The sequence below is a fragment of the Bombus bifarius genome, unplaced genomic scaffold (genome assembly GCF_011952205.1).
Source record: "Bombus bifarius isolate JDL3187 unplaced genomic scaffold, Bbif_JDL3187 scf7180000007979, whole genome shotgun sequence".
Lineage (NCBI taxonomy): Eukaryota > Metazoa > Arthropoda > Insecta > Hymenoptera > Apidae > Bombus > Bombus bifarius.
Genome location: NW_022884364.1, coordinates 1,612,396 through 1,631,554, shown reverse-complemented (window position 1 = coordinate 1,631,554; position 19,159 = coordinate 1,612,396). Strand labels below are relative to the sequence as shown.

The following is a 19,159-nucleotide window of genomic DNA, read 5'->3' as shown; positions in this document are numbered from 1 at the left end:
ACTTTTTCATTGTATTTGATTAACATATCATTTACAGGTTCAAACATTCAACTACGTGCAAGCCTGTTAACTCTAATAATCTCATTCTTCCGATAATACCAAGTCCATCGTTCAGTTTTAAGTGTATTTAAAAAGGTAATGAGCAAACACGATTAAAGTTATTCGAGACGAAGGAAACTTCGACCTTCTGTGGAGTGAAGTGGTATTGCTGATATAAATAACATTGTTTTATTACAATCTGCGAGTGTTAATTTTAAGAGGCGCACGAACGAAAGCCATTAAACAAGTTATGTATCGTGCGAGCAATCTCGTTGAATCATGAAAGATCCAAGTTATGTGCGTTACACGCTTATGCAATATCACGTAACGCCTTCACCCTGAACTCGCGCACACTGAATGAAATTATTGTACGATAAAAGCTTCCTGCGAATGAATAGAAATCGGAAGCAACAGACTAGACGCGTGTGTTCTATCAGTTTGATGTTTCCACGGCTTCATCCCTCGGCTTCTCACGCCAGGCTTTTAAAATACGGCATTATCTCTGAACTAGCCATTACATGTTACGTACACACGTTCGTAAATACAAGGTAAACGTTTGCACTTTGATAAGTGGAACATGGTGAAAAAATATTTGCACAGCCGACGAATACCGGTGTTACTTGGATTTGGAGCATAGGCGATTACACAGAGAATGGCCAGCGAGAATTTCTTCACGCCCCAGATTAATCGACAAGTGACAGTGGTTCAATTACCGCTTGTGGATCGGTAATTACATAACTTCCGGTGAAGGATGAGTTGAGCAGGCGCGACATTGACCGCTCAATCGCTTAATACGTTGGCCGGTCTCCTCAAGAAGAATGGAAATAAATGAGGGTCATGACCCGTATTGAGCGAGAGTAATGGAAGAGATCTCGCGATTCTTTCAGCCTTCAATTCCAACTATTTCGCAGTTTATTCGTTGTAGACGCTGGTACCTCATAAACTCATAGACACACAGTTCTAATTTGGTTATTTCTGCGTAGAAAAATCTATGATTCATTAGCAAGTTATTGCGAAGTTTACGGGCCTTGTGAAATTTGGAATTTTTTCTCGAAAAGTTATTATATAAATATTTACAAGTTGTAGGACCTTTAATCGTCTATAGTCTACGTCAACGATGCTACGCGTTTGTGTTTCGTTAACAAGTACGGTCGATATCACGTGGATATTTATAAACCAAACACTTCCAAACAATAGAATAAAATACCTCGATAAACCATGACGCGATTATCTGCGAAAAGAACGCGAAGCTGAGGTATCGGTCACGACGAAGATATCCGCGAAGGACGGCAATTACATTTCCTCGCGCCTAACAAGCGTAATATCCAAAGCGGCTATTTTCTATACTCGTGTAAAGCCCAATCCCCTCCAGCGAGAAGGTCAGAAGTCAGGAAAAAAGGAGCAGGAAGGGGGAGAGAAGCAGATAAAGTGCTTGATGGTGGGTGACAAGCTAATATCGAGGATGGTAAGGTGGCCGAAGGGACCGACTAGGAGGCAATATCTTGTAATGGATGTGATGTTTCTCGGCAAACTCATTCCATGGAAGGTTGTGCATTTGCCTAACCATTTCTCTACCACGCTTCTGATTCCCTTGACCTCGAAAATCCCTCCGGAGATCTACAATCAGGGTCGTGCGAGTCCTTGCCGTTTTTCCTCTTTTACATTCTTACCTAACGTCTTATCGTACGTTGCTCGCACGACGCAGCTATCAATTAGCAAATCGTGCACTCGTCACGCTTGCCACTTGCTACGATACGTTTATCTGGCTATGTGTTTTACTTTCTAGGAATGTGCGCTCACGAAACAAGTCACAAGCGAAACGCACGGAATGTAATGCTCGTGGGTCAGCACGCATGAGCGGTACGTAAACGCACGGGGAAGACAAACAGAAGCAGGACCGATGGCGAAGAGAAGGAGGAAGGGAGACAGAGGAGCGTTCAGATGAAGAGAGCAATAGGAAACGAGAGAGATGAGGTGATTGGAAACAAAAAAAAGGAATAAAAAAAAATAGAAAAAGTAAGGAGAAAGAAGAAAGAAAAGAAAGTACATAGTTTGAGATAACTGGCGGTTGACGAACGCGCGTGTATCTCGTAAATGACGCTCTGTGTTAGCGGTTATCCAATTGACAAAATCCCGTTTATTGCGACAACGTTTCAATTACGTCTCGAGCGAAATGAACGAAACGAATTGATCGAATCGTATACAGCTTCCATACAAATTCGACACGTTCGTTCGCTGCGAAATCGAATACACATCTAGGTCTGTGAATCGTCAATTACGTCTATGCCACGCTCGACGATTCTCTAGCATTCGATTCTACATAAATTTATAAAACGTCGACCGATAGTTTATACGGTTAGCAAGCGTCCAAGGTTCCGGATGAAACGCAATGTGCCTGTGACGTGCAGTAACCATGAACGGTCGTGTACGATGTCGAGCGCGCGCACACACATATACAGAGGCGCGCGCGCGAGTGTTCACAATCACACATGGGCGTACTATGCCGTGAACGAAATTTCTGTAAGGTGTCTTGCCTTACCGTGTGCGAAATTACCGGCTGACTGATGGCAACAGTCCCATGGCGATTCGATTACATTCTATCACGATTCCTCTTGCACCGGTCTGCACACTCGAGTGTTCACGCACTCGATTTCTCTACTCACGAAAAAATAAAAAAAAAAACGAACGAACTTTACAGAAGAAGCGCGCGTTTCTTCGACTCGACACTGAACGCCTTTCAGGCGCGGCGGAAGAAACTGACGGTGCGACACCGTCTGTTGACGGGCAAGCAACTAGCCTGGCTCGATACCGTCCTTTTCTCCTGCGCGCATGTGCCGCCGTGACACAGCTTGCCGCTCTGTCTTCGCTTTTACTCGGTTAGTAAAAACGGTACCTGCCTTTCGAATTGCACGGCAACTATTTCGTGCAATAAATTGTCACGAAATGAAATGAAAGGAGCGATTCCGCTGGTATCGCATTACGCCCAAGAAATATTCGATTTCGTTGCTACTGTTATCACATCGGTGAATACGTAAATGTATTTGTGTCCGAGTAGGAACGGTGCGATTCTACTTCGAGACAGGGCAACGAAATCGTGAAATACTTTTTGAAATGGAAACACTTCTTGAAATGTATATAGAATCTGCGTGTAGATAACGATTGGTTAGTCTGAATATTTGTATAATTCTAATTGGAAAGCGAGAAAGCATACAAGTTGGTTTTTTGGAAAATTAATATTCGAAATTATTTGAAATCGAATAAGCTTCTTATTTAATTTCATGGATTTCTGCGTTCGGATTCGGGCCACGGTTAATCAGAATTAGGATCTCTGTGTATGAAGATCTTGCGGTTTTACGGGTCAAGTAATTCTTCTTATTATCAAAATTGAATAGCATTATATAAATTTGTAAGGCTACGGTGAAACGTTCGTTCGGGTGTGAAAGATCTTCACATTATATATTCTACGTTTCTATAAAATCCTCAAATATATTCCAGCAAATAATGGGAGTGTGAATCAGAGGATATAAATACCTTTCTGGTGAATAAAACGAAGACAGCTATCTATACCTGGAGACAGATCATATGTAAATATACCTGCCACTCTGATCTACAGCCACTGTAACAGAAATAAAATAGGAACGCGTTGTATTAACCAAGTATCTGGAGCGAAAGATCAAATGCTTACTTTTCACCTTCTCTTTTGTCACTGATAATCGTCGTTGATAAAAAGCGAAATGTCGCTTCCTCAATTACGCGTTTAGAAGCATATTCTTCAAGTAGTAACATCCAAAAATATGCGTAATTGTTACGAGACAATTAGTTAACCGATTATACGTGTGTCTCGTTTTTCCAATCAATTATGACGATCGGTCGTCGTATCACGATCCAGCATTTCTTCTTCTTTCATTATGGATTATGTATACAGTTATCGAGAAAGTTGACATCTGGAATACCAATTTCGTTCATTAACAAAGCTAAAACTTGCTACTTGTGCTGGAACGACGCAACTTTGTTCGTTCAAACGAAAATCTGTTTACTGGAGAAACTAACTTCGCGTTTCCTAATTTTTTGACGTACAACAGAATGCTTCGACGTGCTTCGTTGTGTACCTTAATAGAATGGGAAACTTTGTCACTAAAACCTTTTAGCCCTATATACGAAACTATCCTTTATCCTCGTTACCTAGTAGCGAGTCAAAGTTGTATCGAATCGTATCGAGTTAAGACGACGAGACGCGATGGATAAACCGACGAAAGGTGAAAAGCATTTACAACGGTTATCGGGCGAGTGTACGCTGGAAAACGACGAAAACCCGCAATTGCTGCTGGATAACATCGGCGCGCTCTCTGTGAAGCTTGGCTCGAGTAAACGTCGGTATTCGATATCAGAAATCAGGCGTCGATAAGAACGAATTCACGTGAATTATGAAACGAGATATCGTATCAGCGCGGTAACGACGAGAAATGTCCAAGTAACATCGATCGCTCAGTATACGAAGATGAATGGACTTGGCTTTACGATTCGTATTGGTTTGGTCGACCGAAAATCCCTTTGATCGCTTTGGACGATGACGTGGAGGAATCTTTTACTTGGCCGTTCCCACTTTAGAGGTCGATACAGGTTTGAACAATTTCTTTCGATGGACCATTCCTATTTGTCCGGGAAGAGTCCATACGTCGAATAGAATGACAAATCACCTTCTTTGCGCGTTTTGATCAATATGTCTCTTATCGATGCGTTTGTTTGCAGTACGACTGGCTAGTAATCAGTTTCTCAGTTACACAGAAATTTCATGCAACGAAGCTAGATACGAGAGACGGTCGCAGTCTTGAAAAATAAACCAATGTTAGGTAGCAGCTTTTTCCTGTGGAGGATGTACCTTTTCCTGCGGAGGAAGTACGCTCAAACGCAGTGTCCGTAATCCCAGAGAGAATTAAACGGCAGAACGACTCGATGATGTTTTTATACGGCGTCTAAATAACTTACTACAGATTGTAAGACAATCCTCTCGTAATTCATTTTTCCATAAAGATGTCGTGTATCGATGTTACTCGGTTAATCTCGAAGCAAACGAACGATTTAGGCACCCTAGGAATTCGCGGTAACTCAGAAACGTTTCCGCATAAATCTGAATCCGCTTTTCGACTGTAGGAAATTTCCCTCTAGAACAATAGGAATCTCACGTACGCGCGACCGAATATGCGATCAAGATCCATACACTCAAGAAACTCCTGTTCTGTGTGACGTGCGCGGTCCGATTAGTATCCTAATAAGATCTTCCTACGTGCTTCGTTAACTTTGCGCGCTGACAAATTTTATTCCGGCTGACGTGGAAACGCGTTTAATCCCGCGAAAGTCGTTGCCATAAAAATTCAGTCGTAGGTCACGACGTATCTCAGAGATGCATGAAAAATGTTGCTATTTAACGCAGGTGTTAGATCATTCCTGCATGAACTCTGTCAGGCACAGGACCAAAGGCAGATGCAAAAAGTGTTCTACCTTTTTCTCATTTTTCACCCATCTTCCCCTGCTTCTCTTTCTTTCCTTCCTTACTTATGCCGAGTTTCCAGCGACATACAGACATACATGTAGTGTATCGCGTAACGACTACTTTTCTTCGATATAACTTGTGATCTATATATTTGAAAATATTTATTTATTTAAAAAAAAACCTTTTTTTACTGCGTGTCTGACAAATTAACCATACTCGTCTTAGGTGAAGAAGAACGTATCGTCTAGAAATACATTTTCCAAGTTTAGAAATAAATAGAGGAGAAACCGGTTTTGAAAGAGAGAGTAACATGGAAAGCAAATCGCAGGAGTGAGCATACCATCGCTACCGTTGAGAAATAAGCATGCTTCTTTTTTTAGACAAACCGGCTAACTCGGCAGACCGCAGGGTGTAAGCCCTCGTTTTGAATATGGATGGCAGTTCCCTTTTTCGGTACCGTCTCTCGTTTCTCTCACTCGCTCGCTCATTCTACTCGACTCGCCCTCTCTTCCTTCTCGTCTATTTCTCTTAACCCTCATTCTGGCCTCCCCTGCTACAAAATTAACTCGCATTCCGAGCTCCCTTTGATGTTACACAAAGTGTCACTGACCATCGTCTATGTTTGCGGTGCAACTGTGCGCATGTATGTATATGTATTAAATTCGGTACACTTGTATTCACTTACTGGATTAACGATACATTCCTTTATCCATTCTTACACGATTCGTTTACACCTGCGGATGAATCTTCTTAGCCTTAAGCGTTATTTTCAAATGATATGGAGCAGCGGTTCTTGCTGGTTCACGGTCCTCCGGGGAGTCACAAAGTCCTTACGCACGCAAGTTATTACTATATTATTTGCATAAAAAGTGTTTAGTACGTGTATTTATTTATTTATTTATTTATTTTTGGTAAATCTCTTCTCTCAAAATTTAAAGATTGTCGATGAGCATTTTCTTCGTTTATTAATGCAGTTTCAACCTTAGTGAGAAGATATCGTTGAGCAGTTTCAAACATACATATTTGGCACATTACGGATTTTAATTTTGTGTCAAGTCCTGAGGGTCCGTGACAAAAAAAGATTATTCAAAGGAGGTCCCTGGTAGACAAAAGAACGTTAACAACCGCTGGTGTAGAGTATGCGCGAGTGACGCGAATTATACAACTACAAAATATGCATGTAGAATTTCGGAGGATTCATACATCCGCGCGCGCGCGTGATGCTTGGACGTCAGCAAAAAAACGAGCAGAAATGGTTATTTAAGAGATCGAAACGTAAGAGAATTCGCCAAGCTCACATTCGACCATAAGTTTATTCTCGTTATGCACATATATTTTATTTTTTGAAACCTTATCAATTTGGCTTGACTTTCAATTCAACAAACAATATTGTTTGTTTAACCTGTTTGTTTAAGAATCTTAATTTGTAGAGACGCATTGCTGCGACATGTGTCGTCGTGTAACGTGCACATGTTACATGCATTGCATTGGCATCCGCATGTACATTTCCTCGAGGAACGTGTTTCGGAAAGAGACGAAGCTATTTCGTAATTGCTTTGCTTCCTTGATGACTCGATCCGAGAGTAAAACCGAGTGACCTGCTCATTCCTGATATGAACCAGTGACATGTCAGTTACGAGACTTCTGGCAAACCTTAAAACTTTCGATTCGATTATTTCTCTGAATACTTTATTAGAAACGTTTCACGTTTCGATCGATCCACACCGCCAATGACCAACTATACTATTTGGTTCAAAATTACCTTTTAATGGAACCGAGAAGAATAAAAAGTAAAGTACGACGAAATCGGATTGTCCGTGCTCCGCTTGTCTTGAGCTTGACATTAAGTACAGAAGATTGAACGTATTAAGTTCTACACCTCCCAGGCTTTCTACGACACGCGAAATGAGCCTTAGAAAATTATTACTACGTGTAATGAGTCATTTAGACCAGCTACTAACTACTACCATGTAAGTGATGGCGCATTCGTTTAATCATCGGATTTACTGTATTAACTTAATTGCTTTCTTCCTTCATTCTACGGCACAATACCTTCGTTTGTAATTACTAGCATCTTGCAATGGGTCGGTGTAAAGGAAAATGGAAACACTTGTGCAACCGTGACAAAGTAAAAGCATTTCTTTCTTTTAATTTGCTATTTCACCCGGGAACGGTGTTTGAGTAATCGTACAATTTTTTTAAAAAATCGACGCAACTGCACGATATTCACGATTACTTGTAACTTTTGTCAATCAATTTCAAAGTTAAATCGGCAAATTGTGATGGCTGTTCTGCTCGCCGTCCTACTATTTTCATAACGTTACATGCATACCCGTCAGTAGCAAATTTAATCTTCGATGAAGACGTATTGTTCGACTCGAATACGAACGAACGAATCGAACTCACAGCAGTTTAACTCTATTGTATCGAATATTATATTACATGCTGCCACGTTTCGGAACAAATCTCTGGCGAATATATTACCATGGTGATTTTATTCAGCTCCCACTATTTTTTCTGTCGTTTCACGCCATCGCGGATGATAATGAAAGATCGGATCGAATGCGTCTTCACTCGCTGCTTTCATCGATATTCGACGTTTTTCTAAAATGGCCCCAAGGGTAGGACGACAACGTTCGTTTGCGGAATTTAATTCGTTATTAAACGTTAGATATTGCGCAAGCACCCTCGTTGGCTGACGTGTAAGAAAAGCAACGACGCGCACCGTACAGATGTGTAACCGGTAGCTGTTTAAATTGGACGCATACATGGCACATCATACAGAAATTCGTTCCCCAGAGGCGAAGTTAACAGCGGCGGAGCAACACGACCCCACAGGAAATTCTCTTACCGAATGGATCATGAGATGCATCTACCACGGACGAACCTCTGATAAACACCGTGAAAATTTTCCCTAACGTTGTCTAAATATTGTCGGATGATTCTTCGGATATCAACCGTTTTTCCATCATTTTGTGATACGGTTCGTGGCCTTGATGGAATTTGTCCTGCAGCTGGCCCGTTTACAATTTCATCGTTTGCCATTTATTTTACTAGAAACGTTCCTGTGGAATTTGCATTCCAACAAATATCCCGAGTCACCTATTGAGTAAATGGATGATCGAAATATCGTAGGACTGAATATGACGCGTGGTTCGATGCGATCAATTTAAATGTGACAAACCATCGTTATGCATACATCTAAAAGGCTAATATCGGATCGCCCGTGAACAACTAAGTTGCACGAGAAATACGTTTCACGTAATAACTTTTCGCCTATACGAATACGATTGATACGAATTGAAATCACATGCAGGTTAAACTTCCATTTAATTCGATATGCGTAGCGTGATTGCAAATTTTTAGGAATATCGGGAACCAGTTTTCGTGACCGCAACGGATTAAGAAAATATATAAATGGAAAAACTTTTTGCTACACAAACTTCTCTCCTCGTTTTCTTTATTTTCATCGTTTTAACTTTCGTACTACGATGCTGCCATATAATGGCGGAGACACGGTGCAATTTTATCCTCAAGTCTGTCGCGTCTTCTGCTCGACATCCTCGTTCTATTACTCTTATGAATGCGTCCTTCTCTATTTCATTTAGATTTTAACCTGCCCGCGCCTTTCATTTTAACATTCGCATTATCACATCCTCGAGTTTCTTGAAATTCCAGGTTCGATGTTCGCTCGTTCGAATTTCAGTCGGTTTTAGATTAAGCAAATTGCTCGCTATTTAAATTTCCAATGCTTCTTTCTTGTTTTGTAAGGAATATGCTTTCAAGTAAGCTTGTCAATATCGTGAACGAAGATGAATCGCCCTGTCGAATATGTCGCGAAAGACGTCGATAAAAATTTTTAAAAGGAAGGATCGATGATCAATATGGATAACACTGCGCGAATCTTTGCATCGAGTGTAATTAGTCTCATCCAGTTACTGTAAATTCGATTTATTCGCCCGTACGAAAATTTTAGCCGCAAATTTTCTCTGTTCCCGGATGGAACGGTGACGCCTCTCCGAAATTGTGAGAAAATGTAAAAAATGTCATTCACGAGCAAACGAATTTCACAGTTACATGACCTTATGTCGAGGTGCAGGCATTTTAACGAGCACCTGACATTTTTGGTGATACGTAACCGCGATAAAATTGGTTCGGTCCAATGTGATCTTCTCACGCGAGTTGCTGTAACAAGTAAAAGTTACTCTAACAATTTCGCTAAGAACGTGATCTGCACGCTATATGTAATGCTCTTTCATTGAGTAATTAACTAATCAACCGCGACCGGTATAGCAAAAGAAGCGTTTTCGCTGAACGACAATAGCCATTATTGCTTTTTTCAATAATCGACGGAACATCGATTCCTGAAGGCCACCGGTTGAAACGAATGTGACGACCGCAAAACCGGCTGTTCCTAGTTTGGCGAGGCGACCAAACTTGAACGATCTCGAACTTGTTTCATGAAAATCTAGTAGAGTGGGCGATAAAAAATATGCTACAAATACCTCCTTGGCAACAAATTAATTCCTTTCCTCCTACCTTTCTTCCTGTCTGACGCGTACGGAGTTCTAAGTCCATGCACCTCGAAAGAGGAGAAAATCTAGTTGAAGAATGTACTTGATCTGAGAGCCTTTTTAGCTCTTAATGGGGTGTGAGATGAATGTCTCTTTGGCGTCTCAAAGAGAGAGAAAAAAAAATAGCGAGAACAGTACAGCCCATATCTGGCTGAGATGAGCGTGCTAGAATTATATCGAGAGATAAAAAATAAAAAAATACTCTAGAAATAAAATACCGTATTTACGCGTAAACTCTGGGAATATTTGGACAGCTGTGACACACTGGTTGGTTCCCATCGAGCCTGAAACATAACCGTGATTTAAAAAAAATGTCATAAATGTTACATAAAAAACCGCCAAGATTTTGATATCGGATATAGGACAGACACGTGGTAATCCTACGAGGTACTATAAATAAAAATTGCAAGCGATCCGTATTTTTATTGTACCAGTGTTGAGAAGTTGAAAAAAGAATTTAAATTTTATTATCCTTTTGTGTAATAGAATCTGAAGAGAGGAAGAATATTAATTAATTATTCTTGATTGTGCAATTTATATGACTTTTGCGTAAGAAGGTATGTTACAAAGGACGAAGAATTATACAGGTTGTATTATTTTAATTGATCCAAGTAAATATTTCTTATATATTTATTTTCTATATATCCAATATTTCAAACAAAACTTGTTGTTTCAAGGGGAACGTCTTCTGGTGATTCTTCGAGATGTCTGAAAATTTCTGCATATCTCAAGGTGATCTCTGTTTTCTTAAATGGAACTACACCTTTTTCCTATACATCATTCGATGTAGCTTTTGATTCTCTAGAAAAAGGTATTAAGACATTTGTGTCTGAAAATGCCTAGTTTAAAAGATTTCAATGTTAATTTTGTCAAACTGTGTGCATGAAAGACAATGGAAACATAAATATGAAAGCTATCTACGTTATCTTTCCCCGTCTTTCGTACGATAAATTTTACAAGATTCAAGCTAAGTTTTCTTTTCAATTAATCATTCTTCGACCCAAATACCTTAACACCTTTCTGTAGGAGATTAAAAAGTATATCGAATGATGTAAAAAAAGGAAGAATAGTTTCACTAAAAAAAAAAAAAGAATAAACGCATGCAAGATGAGATTTGTTACCATCGCAAGATACCCTCATCGAAACAAAGTAAGTTTCATTTGATTCATATTTACGAGATATTTATACGGATCGATTAGATTGAGCCATCCTATGTAACCGATAAATACAGATGAAATGAAACTATAAAAAGGGTAGTAAACATAATGTGAATGCGATAAAATTAATAGAGTCAGGGTGTCAAGTTCGAACATTGACATTTTAAAATGGAACATGAAAACTATATAAAGATGACGAAAAGTTGGAGAATGCAGTTTTATATGAAAGTAATAAAAACGAGATAACCATCGATATATAAGTACCACGGATGAATGGAACGATGTAATGTAGGCGTTGATATTTTCAATATCGACTACTCGACATTGGATTAATAACAGCACCGATAACGATTACGAGTTGTAATCCAGCCACTGATTAATTAACGCTGCTAAGCTGGATCCTTTCCAGGGAAAATGTCGTTCTACTCATCCACTTAATATCTATCTATGAGAATAGAAAAATGATTTGGGAGAAATGTCAACAAAAAAATATATGTTTCTTCCGGAGTGTCTAAGTTTTCTACCTACCAATAAAATGGAAACTGAGGAAATCCGAGGAAATTCGAGACAAACAATATAATAGACATTTAGAAGCTGCTATTACAATTTAACTGAATATTGGTTTTCAAAGATAGCCATGGTTAGTTAGGTTTAATTGTATGCTGCAACAGTACCAACTGTTAATTAGCAGGGACAATAGGTTTGTAACAATAAAAGGTTTTTCTCGTCGATGACAATGGTCATTCTGATCAACTTTGTTCGCGATCAAAGTGAAATTCGCAATTTATATTGGACGATCACGTTAACTGATACTAATAATACTTATAATTCTTTTTACTCGGTAATGTTTGGTCTCCTAATATTTATTTGACCTGGAAGTTTCAAGGAACTAGGTTAGCTTCTTCCTTTTTTGTTGTAGATTAATTAAATATCATTCAATTGGACTCTTCATCGTAATATCAATTGAATAATTTTGTTAGAAATTTTATCAGAAATTTAAAAATTAGTTAAGTAGTAGCTATCCGTAACAATATCCGTGAAAATTTCTATCTGCAAAGATGTGTATATTTTACGATCCTTTTACAATCTATCGATGGTTATTTAAAGATTGCTATTATTTATCAAACCTATGAATTCCTTTTTACTCTTCCACCAATTTAATTGTATCTATTTGTATCGTAATTTTAGATATGTAATGATAAAAGACTTTTTCTGATATAGCATGATTATAGAGTGAGAAAATGAAAAAAATTAATCAAACAAACTGGACCGTATTGCAATGAAATGTTTATGTGGTTGCATTCTGAGCGTATCTAATTATCTCGCTTTCATACGATGAAGTTCGTAAATAAAAAACAATCGCGCAAGTTTAATATGTATATTGAATCATTTCAAACATCGTTGTGGTTTTAATATCCGTTGCTTTAAATGAACGTAACTCTTCCATTACCTTTTTTACTTGCTTTACTTGCTTTTAATATAAATATCAGCGACGTTTAAACAATGGACTTTTGATTATCTTTGAATAACCTTCTACCATTCACGATAATTTACTATTAATTATTGTACATCTATCGTTATCTATCAAATACTCGCGTTCGCGTACGACAGATAATCCCAATTACCATTTTTATGATTGGCTTTATCTAACGTTATCTAATTTTATTATCTTTCTAGAAGATAATCTTTTCCAAAATCGATTTGTAACACGATGATAAATATTTGTTTAATCTATTGAAGGGATTTAAAGACTTCCATTTAGATTTCAAATAAATAGCTTTCACTACTCAGACAGAAAGTGATTTAAAGTTTTAAAGGAATAAGATTAATTGCATATTCCAAGGTAATATTTGCTAATTTTGGTCGGCGCTTGAATGTCGAAGATAAGAGAAATAGTTTCTCGTCGAATAAAATCCCGACTTAATGCTTTGCAACCTTAGCATTAACGAACTGCAAAGATCGAAGAAGATGTAAGAGGGTTTACTAAGTACGTTCGCCGTTCATCTTCCATAAATTATAGGGCGCGTTTCGTACTGTACATTTCTATAAATGATATTCCCTAATTGCACCGAGATCATTTGCTCGTTCAACGTTACCATTTATAATAATTCATATAATGGATTCTCCCTGAAAACTAACTGAGATTCCTGTGACAAATATTTGGAATGAAAACAATGTCTTGATGAATAAGTACGCTCTTGGATCTCGCAAAATGAATTTCCGTAAATTACTTGCAATTTACATTTAATTTTCACTGACACGTTTGCACACACAGTGCCGCACATTTGCGCTGAAAATCCACTGCCATTACGTAATAATAAATATTTAATAGCTAATATTCGAATACACTGAATTAATTGAATCGGGTAACTACACTAATACATTCAAAGCTAACTCATAATCAATTGATCAGTGCCTGAATAGAAACTGATAAAATTATTAGTCTAGTCGGCTAGATGAACGAACAGGATCTATACTTCAAGTTATCGACACTTTTATACGGAATTGAAGGTCGAACATATATGAGTGTGGTCGACATATAATTTTTATTACCATCTCTATTGCCTCTTTAAAAGTCAACGAACGTACACTCGTACACCTTTTATGGTTTTGCTACAAACCTTATAATACCCTTATATCCTACGATTGCGAACTCCTCCGTTTCAAAGCGTTCATCGAAGGTCGAATGGTTCCAGATAAAATGAATGGATGTCGACAATTACTAAGAAAAGTTATGAAACATAAAGCAGAAAGACGAGATTTTACAGCGAGTGTAAATTATTGAGAGCCTAAAGGACGCGTTATTCGTTAAACACGTCGTAAAAATAGTAAATTTCTTGCTTCTTGGGTGAAACAAACAGCTCGTTCAAATCTTTAATTTTGTTGCAAAAGTAAAATACAAAGTTTCACTCAAACTTCTAGGTTTGCCGTTACACGTGTGAAAATATATCAGATTCATTGTATATCTGGCAATGAACCTGTCATAGAAAGAGAAAGGCGTCCATCTACATGATTTACCAGATCCAGTTTCGTACCTGATCTGGAAGACGTACAAAACCAGGAGCAGTGGAAAAGATGCGAGTTACAGCTTTTCTCCCGCTTCCTAACTATATAAGAAAGTTGATGGCAGTGATAGACCGCAGACTATCTTTGCGCGTGGTTATACTTACAATTTCTTTCTCGCACTCCGAAACGTGCAAAAAAGATCAAATGAAGAAACTGGTGAGTCGTCTGTTTTTTATACCGATCAGTCGACGCTTAATAACAAATTTTAATCAGTGACGATAACATAAATAATCAAAATTACTTGTAAATTTATTCCCTCAGATCGTATTCGTGTCGATGGTTGTGGTTGTCGCTGCGTATAAGAAAGGAAGAAGATACAGTGCCTTGGAAGAGTTTCCGCCTTATCAAGAGACTGGTTGGCATCCATCTTCTTCTCGCGGGCAACATCATTCATTTCGAGAGCCATCGTTTAAAACGCAATACTACCAATCTTACCGACATCGACCCTATAGACAGGATTTGGATTCTTTTCCGGAGCAACTGTCTCTCAAGGACCGATTGCTGTTGCGAGATTACGAATTACTGAGAAATCGACTATTTTACGATAACAGTTCGTCTTTTAAGAATGCTCCGGACTTCCATAGACAATCTTCGATCTTTATGAATGGAACACCGTTCAGAAATCAACAAAACAAAGATCAGACGGTTTCTGGAAATGAACAGCGACCTGAATATCAAGACGATCGATATTCCTCTTACCGGCAACCTTTCCGCGACGATTTTCGATTTGCCGACCTGTACGATAAACCAATTGACTTTTACAAAGGACAATCAGGACAGCAACAGGTCGATTCAGTTGGTAGAGATTCGGAGTATTTGAAGCATGGTAAGTACTTTAATCAAAAGAAAGGTTGTAATTGATGTCATTTATTAAGAGTTTTTATCGTATCCTTTGAATCAAAGATACTTCGAACAAAGATGTTTGGACAGTTCGCGTTATAAGCAAGAATTTGTTTGATATAGGTAACCATGGTCTTGGATATGTGTCTGTGCCACCCATTTCGCCGTATGGAAACGCTCTGCCATTGAGCGAGGAAGCATCCACGACGATGACACCCTCAATGGCTCCGACAACCACCCACAAACCATGGCAACTGTCTACTGTCTCCTCCGCAACTTCAGCTACCACCCAAGTTCATACATCTACAACTTCCGAGCTGAAAATGGATTCGCACTCGAATACGGTGACAATGCCAACCGTGAAATCCGATACGGTGAGCGAAATATACTTTTCGTACATCATGACATAGTATTCAATTTTAGCGGTACAGCACAGCGTAGTGCCCATTTTAGTAACATTTCAGCTGAGTCTTTCGTTTCTGCTTATACAACTTACCGATCACTTTGCTGGCTCGTTCGTTATTTCTTTGCAACAGTAATAAATGAAGTTTAATCCGACGCTTGAAGAACTTTTAATCAACATTTACAGTAACGTCTTTACAATTTCCCAACTGAATCCGTACGAGTGAAGTAACGACCGCGAATCTTAAAAGGTCCAATGCAAGTTAGTAATTGCTTTCAGCTGGCTGATGCTGCTACCACGAGCGTATCCGCTTCAACGATTTCTACGATACCAGCCTCTATGGTTACCACGAAACAGTCTTCGAACTTGGCTCGTTTACCGACCACCGAAGCTAGCTTACCTGTCATGGACACGGAATCTCCAATCATATCTTTCGGACGACAGTACGTAATAGCACTGTCAAGATTCGTTACTTGTATGATCGATCGTGATTTTTCCTCCGCCACTATCGCACCGTGTTCAAGATGTATTTCTGAAACTAACGTTATTAGAACATTACGTCCCACGGAACTTCGAGCTGACATCCTGTACGATTGAATCAGCATTCATTTTTCCGAATTGTACGCATTCTGTTTCTGTTTTTCTTGCAGAACCGTACCTCCGATTGTATTTCAACCGACTACGTTCACTTCACCGACGCCCTATTATCTCTCCAATGAGTTAAAGGACAAGTTCCAGCAGTCCGTGCTTGATTATCTGCTATCCCAACAGGAGAAAGATGGTATCAAAAGCAACGTGCAAATTCTGCCGCTGAACCAAGCACTTCCAGATACGTCGAACAACAGCCTAAACAACAAGATCCCTAGCATGGTACTGAATTACATACTTCCAGAAAACTCAAAGGGCGTTCTGAAGAACAATTTGCAGAGTTCTCTGTTGAGCTATCTGCTGCAGCAGGAATCGAACCATGGTCTACCTTTCCAACAATCATCTCTATCGGAAACTGCGAATCATGTTCCATTAACCACGATAGTGGAGAGGCCAACGATGACACTCCCAAGTATACCGATTGCAACTTTGTCAGCGGTTTCTCGGCCAGTGCAGACGATAAACTACATTCCAATAACACCGCCAAGAGTGTCTGCTTTCGTGCCTCAAGATTCGTCCACATCTTCTGGCCTCTCGTTAGGTATAGCCACTTCATACGAATCGATAAGGTTCAGACCAAATCGTTCTTCGATGACCGAGAGGGACTCGCCCCCAGGGATTCCGTCGTTAAGAGAAATTTAATCTTTCGACTCTTTTATTGCCAGATCCCAGTGCGAAAGAGCCGCGAATCGTGGTCAACTTTATTGGGAAGCCCACTTTCTGCTCAATACTTTCGCCTCGAGTTCAGTTATAATTCTCAAAAATCCATCCACTCGTTCTCTCTCGTGGGTCTTCAACTTCGATGGATTTCTTTTTATCACCGGGAAAATAATCCGCATACGAGATAAACGTTCATCTTTTCACTTCTTTGCTATTACATCGCTTTCGGTTAGGGAAGTTTAAAATTAGTTAACCGTATTTTCCAAGTTACTAAATTCGTAGCGATTCTCTCTACGAGCGTGACAAGCAACGTAATATGCGGCGAACGTACGAAATTTCATGTAAGACTCTTGTCAACCGCAATTATGTAATTGTTTCTCCATGATTCGCGTGTTTTCACTCCAGGTACACCTCTGTCTTCTGGCTTGTCCGCGAACATATTGAGTAATCATATCGGCAGCACATTCAACAGTCTACCTGGTGGAATAAACACCGACATATCGGCAGGAATACCCAACAGCCTCTCATCGAACGTTCCCACTGGTGTGTCAACTTTGAACTTTGGCGAAAATGTCCAATATGGAGGGCAGTTGCGACCGTTTGAACCGGCGAGGACTCACTCATATTCCACAGGTATATCGATCGTACGTAATTACGCGGTTGTCCCGTCACGGATTCGTGAACACGACATTTCCGCTTTATTTTTCCAAACGTTCAAAACCTAATTCGTAGAACGCGTGTGGTTTGTACAGGGTTGCAGTTACAATTAGGCGGCTTCGGAGGGATAGATTACACCTTGCGTTCAACTAGTCCTACTTTACGTTCCACGAACCTCGACATTGGAAAATTGGGATTAAGTTTGCCAGAATTGCCGCGATATCAACTTCCTGCTTTCTCTAAGGTAAAGTTTCGGCGAATAACTGCGTGGATTTAGGAGAGGAGTTGGCCTGAAGAATGTTGAAAGTCCTTACTCGAATGAAATTTCCATCTTGTTTGCGGTGTTAGATTTTTTTCAACATGGAATTTTTTGCGCTTGTTACTTTATACAATATGAAGCTCGAGAAATTGGTAAACCTATTCCAGTGCAGTGGATACGTTCTAACTTGCATGATACGCGTATGGGGGAAGTTGGTGCATTCGAGTTCGTTTTACAAGAAAATTTTCCCATCAGCATGCGAGAACGTATTTTGTTTCAAATACTTGTAACACGAGTTACGTATTCACGATGGAAGTTCGCTGGTAATAGCTGACTATACCACGTAGAAATTTTAAACCGTGCATCGATTGTTGCATTTTAATAGAGTGACTTTTTAAATGTTTCCAAACTTACGGATTAACTGATAGTCGTGAAAACTTATCGACCTGGTGGAATTTTTTCCATCGGTAAATACACATGCACACGAACAGGAACGCGATATGAAGCCATTCAATGCTGTTACAACGACATCGTAAACACAGCGTCCATAATGTGCTTTAATTGTGAACTTCGGCATGAGAATTATGCGGTTATTTACGAATGTAGCGAAATGATTTTACTGTATCGTGTATGTAACGTTTTTATTGTAGGTAAAATTGGGTCAACGCTTGTGGTGAACGTAGAAGCTAACTGGACCAATCGGTACAAAACCACGTGTTTATTTATAGCGTTACAAAATATTCTAGCAAGTTGCCAAAGTTTAAGAAACTCTAGGTTACGTTGAGAAATATTTCATAGTGTTATTCCGTAAATATTATCTCTATATAATTTAATTTACTATTATAATAGAAATAAATATTTGTTAATAGAAATAGTAAGATTATCAGCGTTTCTTCTGAATCGATTTCCGTCAACTTCATCCGTCCAATTTGATTAATCCTGTTTAATCCATTGCCTATACGTATAATCCTTTTTATCATCATTCAATATTGACTCTGACATAATACTATTAACACATCGTGCGTTATCTGGGTTATTGACATTATTCGATCCATCGTACTTTTTCAGGCAGGCTATTTCAGAGATCACCGGCCCATATCTTTCTTCTTACCACTATAGGAAGCATTCACTGTTTGAGGGATATTCGTAAAAGTCAGCCCGAACCGATTTCGTTGTAGATTCAATTTGGCCAACGTTCGTACTCACTGGCCCATGGACCATTCTCACCGTGAATTGCACTGATTCGAACAAATACCACGAGGACAGCCGACTTTTCGTCTTCTATCGATCTCTAAAAATCTGCAGAGGCAAGTGTTTTCTACACTGCAAAGATACGAAAATGAATTTAATATCTTGCCACTTACC

At 39.2% G+C, this 19,159-nt stretch overlaps 2 protein-coding genes across 9 annotated transcripts in view; one reads left to right on the top strand and one right to left on the bottom strand.

Annotated features, from left to right (window-relative positions):
• LOC117204741 (1-phosphatidylinositol 4,5-bisphosphate phosphodiesterase-like) overlaps positions 1-2,843 on the bottom strand; it is a 12,679-nt gene extending 9,836 nt beyond the window's left edge. For 2 of the 3 annotated variants that reach the window (XM_033442446.1, XM_033442447.1), the window contains exon 1: positions 2,579-2,843. The gene's annotated coding sequence lies outside the window, so the exon portion shown is untranslated. The remainder of the gene's footprint in view (positions 1-2,578) is intronic. The other variant, XM_033442448.1, reaches the window with a different exon arrangement.
• Positions 1-19,159, top strand: part of LOC117204742 — a 20,101-nt gene extending 942 nt beyond the window's left edge. Inside the window, exons 2-11 of one of the 6 annotated variants that reach the window (XM_033442453.1) lie at positions 38-765; positions 1,826-2,013; positions 14,184-14,483; positions 14,589-15,153; positions 15,291-15,541; positions 15,850-16,013; positions 16,221-16,759; positions 17,284-17,511; positions 17,631-17,779; positions 18,445-19,159. In XM_033442453.1, the coding sequence (XP_033298344.1) occupies positions 14,337-14,483; positions 14,589-15,153; positions 15,291-15,541; positions 15,850-16,013; positions 16,221-16,759; positions 17,284-17,511; positions 17,631-17,779; positions 18,445-18,471 (2,070 nt within the window). In that variant the 5' untranslated portion in view covers positions 38-765; positions 1,826-2,013; positions 14,184-14,336 and the 3' untranslated portion in view covers positions 18,472-19,159. Of the gene's footprint in view, positions 1-37; positions 2,014-14,183; positions 14,484-14,588; positions 15,154-15,290; positions 15,542-15,849; positions 16,014-16,220; positions 16,760-17,283; positions 17,512-17,630; positions 17,780-18,444 lie in introns of all 6 variants that reach the window. The other 5 variants (XM_033442452.1, XM_033442450.1, XM_033442454.1 and 2 more) reach the window with 5 other exon arrangements.